A 6829-nucleotide genomic window follows, 5' to 3' on the forward strand; every position below is an offset into this window, starting at 1 on the left:
AGCAGGGGAAACAGTGTCTGAAGGATTAGCCATGTTTCCGCCAGGCCCAGGAAAGACAGTTTCCAAGAAATAAAGAGGTCATGAATATCAGTGACTTTGTTGCATATGGAACGAACATTCCATAATGCTCTACAGAGAGAGGGGGGAGGAGGTGGTGGAGAGCGGGTGCATAGTTTGTAGATTAGAGTGGTTACAAGATTTGGATGAGCTCTATGGCGGAAGGCTGGAGGAACAGTGGGGATATGTTTGAAAGGCCCTGGATTGGTGGAAATATCACCAGCAGCAAGGAGTATCAGAGATAGAGATAGCAGGTGAGAGAAGGATAGAGGATGCGGTGGTTGCTCCTTTTTGCAAAGTAGGTATGTAGCACTCAGGTAAGCAAGCATCAGCAGCAACCATTAAATGAGAGGGCAGAAGAGATGTTGATATAGAGAATTCATTAGTAGGTGGTAGAATATTGGGATAATGGTGGAGATATGAGAATAGGGGGAAGATGATAGTAATTACTATAAACAGCATTATTTGTGGCCAAGATTAGTGATGTGTTACTTACATATAGTATGATCTGTTCAAATCCGGTTCAATCCTGGTTTATTCTGCTCATTGCAGGAAATGCAAGATGCTACACTACCTGTTTGCAGTCCATTTAAGGTGGGTAAAGGAGCCAGAGGCTACCTTCAGAACGTCTCTGCATTTCTCCTCTATGCATTATCCTCTATTTCTTGGGTATACCCAGATGCTATATTTATAAAGTTGGGCTGGGGACCTGTTTTTCACATGACACCATCCAGCCAACCCCACATTTAACTTCTTTATTTAAAGAAGATGTAAATGTCATATACCTTACTCCTATACAATACATTTGTTTTACATGATACCTTTATATTGAACCTCTCAGATGCTGAAGAGCAGCTTTGTCTCTTCTAGCCTAAGCTCTATGGACACATATAGTAGTGAATGATCTGGATAATGAATGACAGAAATCATCAATTGTATTTAAAATCATCAAATGTATCTTTTATTTTATGATGGTTCTATCTCCTGCTGCTGCTGGTGTTGTGCAGGGACGACCATCATTAATGTTTGGGACAATTTGGAGAGAAGCCAATTAACCTATCAGTATATTTTTGGGATGTGGGAGGAAACCGGAGTGCCCGGAGGAAACCCACGCAAACACAGGGAGAATATACAAACTCCATGCAGAGCTGTCCATGAGCTATCTGGACCCAGATGCTGCAAGGCCCCAGTGCAAACCACTGAGCCTCTGTGTTGCCCAAGGAAGGATTAGAAGACGTCTTGGTGGAAAATACGGCAGGTCTTTATGACTTCTTCATCTGCTACCTTCTTGACTGGGTCTATGCTCTTGCTGATGGTAGAGCCTGATGGTCACTGATGGAGGTTTTCATGAATGCTAGGCAAACATACAAGATGATTCCTGATGGCATTCCATTTGCGGTGTGTGAAGGAGCCAGAAGCTACCTTCAGAAGGTCTACGGACACCAGGTAAACATGCAAGATGCTACCTGTTGGCAGTCCATTTGCGGTGGGTGAAGGAGCCAGAGGCTACCTTCAGAAGGTCTATGGACGCTAGGCAAACATGCGAAATGCTACCTAGTGGCAGTCCATTTGCAGTGGGTGAAGGAGCCAGAGGCTACCTTCGAAAGGTCTATGGAAGCTAGGCAAACATGCGAGATGCTACCTAGTGGCAGTCCATTTGCAGTGGGTGAAGGAGCCAGGGGCTACCTTCAAAATGTCTATGGACGCCAGGCAAACATGCGAGATGCTACCTGTTGGCAGTCCATTTGCGGTGGGTGAAGGAGCCAGAGGCTACCTTCAGAGGGTCTATGGACGCTAGGCAAACATGCGAGATGCTACCTAGTGGCAGTCCATTTGCGGTGGTTGAAGGAGCCAGGGGCTACCTTCAAAATGTCTATGGACGCCAGGCAAACATGCTAGATGCTACCTGTTGGCAGTCCATTTGCGGTAGGTGAAGGAGCCAGAGGCTACCTTCAGAAGGTCTATGGATGCTAGGCAAACATGCGAGATGCTACCTCTTGGCAGTCCATTTGCGGTGGGTGAAGGAGCCAATGGCTACCTTCAGAGGGTCTATGGACACTAGGCAAACATGCGAGATGCTACCTAGTGGCAGTCCATTTGCGGTGGGTGAAGGAGCCAGGGGCTACCTTCAAGAGGTCTATGGACACCAGGCAATCATGCAAGATGCTACCTAGTGGCAGTCCATTTGCGATGGTCGAAGGAGCCAGGGACTACCTTCAAAATGTCTATGGACGCTAGGCAAACATGCGAGATGCTACCTGTTGGCAGTCCATTTGCGGTGTGTGAAGGAGCCAGAGGCTACCTTCAGAAGGTCTATGGACGCTAGGCAAACATGCGAGATGCTACCTAGTGGCAGTCCATTTGCAGTGGGTGAAGGAGCCAGGGGCTACCTTCAAAAGGTCTATGGACGCCAGGCAAACATGCGAGATGCTACCTGTTGGCAGTCCATTTGCGGTGGGTGAAGGAGCCAATGGCTACCTTCAGAAAGTCTATGAACGCTAGGCAAACATGCGAGATGCTACCTCTTGGCAGTCCATTTGTGGTGGGTGAAGGAGCCAGAGGCTACCTTCAGAGGGTCTATGGACGCTAGGCAAACATGCGAGATGCTGCCTGTTAGCAGTCCATTTGCGGTGGGTGAAGGAGCCAGGGGCTACCTTCAAAATGTCTATGGACGCCAGGCAAACATGCTAGATGCTACCTGTTGGCAGTCCATTTGCGGTAGGTGAAGGAGCCAGAGGCTACCTTCAGAAGGTCTATGGATGCTAGGCAAACATGCGAGATGCTACCTCTTGGCAGTCCATTTGCGGTGTGTGAAGGAGCCAGAGGCTACCTTCAGAGGGTCTATGGACGCTAGGCAAACATGCGAGATGCTACCTAGTGGCTGTCCATTTGCGGTGGGTGAAGGAGCCAGGGGCTACCTTCAAGAGGTCTATGGACACCAGGCAAACATGCAAGATGCTACCTAGTGGCAGTCCATTTGCGATGGTTGAAGGAGCCAGGGACTACCTTCAAAATGTCTATGGACGCCATGCAAACATGCTAGATGCTACCTGTTGGCAGTCCATTTGCTGTAGGTGAAGGAGCCAGAGGCTACCTTCAGAGGGTCTATGGACGCTAGGCAAACATGCGAGATGCTGCCTGTTGGCAGTCCATTTGCGGTTGGTGAAGGAGCCAGTGGCTACCTTCAGAAGGTCTATGGACGCTAGGCAAACATGCGAGATGCTACCTCTTGGCAGTCCATTTGCGGTTAATGAAGGAGCCAGAGGCTACCTTCAGAAGGTCTATGGACTCTAGGCAAACATGCTAGATGCTACCTTTAGGCAGTCCATTTGCGGTGTGTGAAGTAGCAAGTCGCAACCTTCAGGTGAAATCCAGGGGGTGAAGGCGCAAGACGCAACCTGCAGGTCGAGTTCGGTAAATGTCATACATCAAGGAGGATACAGCGAGGCCTTGATCTGGAGCGGTGATCTACAGAAACAAAAGAAAATGTATGTAAGTGATTATGACTAAACATGGAGCTCAGGATACAAATATTCATGACACATCTTCTGCTAACATACAAATCCGGAGACCTCATAATTGATTAATTGAAGTCTCTGCTCATTCTAGATTTGGGATTTCAGTAGAGGATTCTAAATCACTAGTTAATTCTATGCACACTTATATAGCAATGGCTATGGACACCTATCATTTCATATTATACATCTTACAGGCAGGAGACTCATCTTATTGAGTGGTTACCATCTGCCTGTCAGTGTGTTAAAATAAGGCGGCAGCAGATTATACACATTAATACACAACCTGAAGAAAAATCATTCATTATATACACATCATTGCCCTGCGCACTACAATGAGAAGAGTAATGGATGTCGTCCTACTACTTACCTGCTCCATTGATTATACTATACTGGTGGTCAAGCTGCAAGCTACATGGGCCTCTACATGGGGTTATGGAGGGATTAGGAGATTGGGATGAAGAATTAGGCTGGGAGCAATGGGCCATCCACCACCATTGTCCTTGGGTTGTTCTTACTATTTGGATGACCATCTGCTAAAGACTGTGGCCACCCAGTTCCTGGTGATGACAGGGTGATACTGTGTTGACCATTCTGGACATACAAAGCTGAACTGGTTGAACATTTTTTGGTACTTAGATTTTATGTAGTGTGGTGGTTCAGCATAGTCCATAGTATCTTCCACATTGAGGTCAATGGCTTCTGACCTCAGGATCTCTGGTGGTGGCATCTTCCTAGCTTCCACATCTTCCCAGTTTATATCAGAGAAGAATTGATGTTCCCTGATGTCTCCTTTGACTCCAAGGCGATGGAACTGGTCTTTGCACAACAGTCCTTGTAAAATGCTGACTGTGTCAGGTGGAAGAGACTCTGGGAAGTGTGGTTCATGATTGAGGACAGATTGCTCCAAATCTCTTGGTCTTTCTCCAGGGAATGGATACCTTGCTGTCACCAGCCCATAGAGGATGACGCCAATGGCAAAATAATCCACGGCTCTCCCATGTGGTAAGCCAAGGATAATTTCTGGGGCTGCAAATCCTGCTGTCCCCCTACAGTCATCTGTAATCCTCTTAGCAACGCCTTTCACAGCCAGGCCAAAATCAGTGATTTTGATATGGCCTTCCGTGGTCAGAAGCAGATTTTCTGGCTTTAGATCTCGATGAAGAATCCCTTTGCTGTGGAGGAATTCTGTGCCACAGACCACTTCTGCTATGATGAATCTTACAGATGCTGTATCAAGAGGACACATTTCTAGGATAAAATCAAGCAGGTCCCCTCTAGTGGCCACTTCCATCACGTAATACACAAAGTTAACCGTGTGGAAGGCACCCAGCCCATGGATGAGAAATGGGCTGGCATGGGAGAGTTGAAGGATGTCACGCTCTACAAAGCTGTAGCCAGATTCAGTGTAATCCCTTTTATCGATGACCTTGATGGCGACACGCTCTCTGCGAATCCTATCTGTCGCCAGGTAGACTTGAGCAAAGCCTCCTTGACCCAGTGAGCGGTGGAACGTGAAGGACTCCAGTGATAGGGGCACGGTGGCAGCGGATGCTTGGGCAGAGGTGCCGGCTTCTACCACAGAGGTTTCAGCTGTGGTGTCCTGGTATCCGCTGCTCGAAGATAACTGTGCAGACCTGGGGAGCTCCTCTCTGGTAGTAGGGTCAATAGAGCTGGGGTCACGGCGGACATCCTGCACAGATCTACAAGTATCCATCTTCTTTTTGCTAGATTGTATGGTGTGCTGTTTCTCTTCATCATCCTTCTGGTCTTCTGTATGTGACATACAGGCTGTAAAAAAGCATATATATATATCGTGTCAGTGGAATGAGACATGGCATATTATCACGATTTGTATCCAATACGTGTGACTATGCATAAATGTATATATACTGTCAACCAATCATTGTTCTTTTAATCAGTGCAGTGGTCACATGGTGTAAACCAGTGAAGGCAAACCTTTTGGAGACCGATTGCCCAAACTACAACCAAAATCCACTTATTTACCGTGAAGAGCCAACATGGCATTTTAAGCAGTAACTTATTGCTGCCTGTTCTTTCACATCTTTCAATTGTATCGGCTGCCTGAGACCACCAATACAGTTGAAAGAAGGAAGGAAAATTTAGTCTCTCGTTGTAGCTTCCCTCCAGGGTCTCTCTGTAGAGAAAGAATGGTGGGTCCAGCAGGATGAGCTTCAAAGATAATGCAGTTCTGTAAACACCTTCTCACTTTTCCCGCATTTCCAAACAGCCAATGAAGTGTGGCTTAAGTTGCCTGGGAATGCAGGAAGATTTGGTCCTATTTAGTGAACTCTGTCCTGGGACGATTGTCGGAGTGCCCACAGAAACGGCTCTGAGTGACATCTCTGGCACCCGTGCCATATGTTTGCCACCACTGGTCTAAACACTTCAGCCAACAGATTAAATATCCATATGTACTACATACACCGATCGCGCTATGTGCAATAAACACTTCTTTTACATAGAAATGATCCTTAGTAATTTCCTACCTTTGCTGTTGGCCATACTGTCCTCCATGTTGATACGACTGGGTCCAGGGATCACATTAGAAGGTTCCTCATTGACGATATAGGTCCCTCTGTGTTTGAGACCAGCAATCCACCTCTGTGGTCTCCGGAACAGGGCTAAAAAGCGGCTTCCTGCCTCTATTTCTTCATCCTCTGAGATTTTATTCTCCAGTTGTTCACCATTTTTGCTGTCCTCATTCTGTTTGCTGCAGTATTTGATGTACTCTTCATCCAGGCTGTGGAGCTGCTCCTGGATCTGGTTATATTCTTTCAGGATGACTTGCTCCACCATGTTGCCTGTCTGACGATCCATGTTGTTTCTGACCACCTGGCCGACCCTTAGTAAATTCCTACCTTTGGTGTCGGCCATACTGTCCTCCAAGTTGATATGACTGGGTCCAGGGATCTCATTAGAAGGTTCCTCATTGACTATATAGGTTCCTCTGTGTTTGAGACCAGCAATCCACCTCCGTGGTCTCCGGAGCAGGGCTAAAAAGCGGTTTCTTGGTCTACCCATAGCAATCTCCAGTTTCTTTGGTGCCTGTGGTTGCATTTCTGCCTCTATTTCTTCATCCTCTGAGATTTTATTCTCCAGTTGTTCCCCATTTTTGCTGTCCTCATCCTGTTTGCTGTAGTATTGTATGTACTCTTCATCCAGGCTGTGGAGCTGCTCCTGAATCTGGTTATATCCTTTCAGGATGACCTGCTCCACCATGTTGCCTGTCTGAT

General features: G+C 46.9%; 1 protein-coding gene across 1 annotated transcript; it reads right to left on the minus strand.

Annotated features, from left to right (window-relative positions):
- Nucleotides 1–990: 990 nt before the first annotated feature.
- Nucleotides 991–6829, minus strand: LOC140122329 (uncharacterized). The gene is made up of 3 exons (XM_072143082.1): nt 6083–6829; nt 3943–5363; nt 991–3525 (listed from the first exon to the last, which is right to left on the minus strand). The coding sequence occupies exons 1-2, from the start codon at nt 6813–6815 to the stop codon at nt 4090–4092; spliced, it is 2007 nt and encodes a 668-aa protein (XP_071999183.1). The 5' UTR covers nt 6816–6829; the 3' UTR covers nt 991–3525; nt 3943–4089.

The sequence above is a fragment of the Engystomops pustulosus genome, chromosome 3 (assembly GCF_040894005.1).
Source record: "Engystomops pustulosus chromosome 3, aEngPut4.maternal, whole genome shotgun sequence".
In the NCBI taxonomy this organism is placed as follows: Eukaryota; Metazoa; Chordata; class Amphibia; order Anura; family Leptodactylidae; genus Engystomops; species Engystomops pustulosus.

Coding starts and splice junctions, on each gene's coding strand:
- LOC140122329 (XM_072143082.1), bottom strand. CDS start 6,815: ATGGTGGAGCAGGTCATCCTGAAAGGATATAACCAGATTCAGGAGCAG. Junction 5,364..6,082: donor CAGTATGGCCAACAGCAAAG/GTAGGAAATTAC, acceptor GCTTTTTTACAG/CCTGTATGTCACATACAGAA.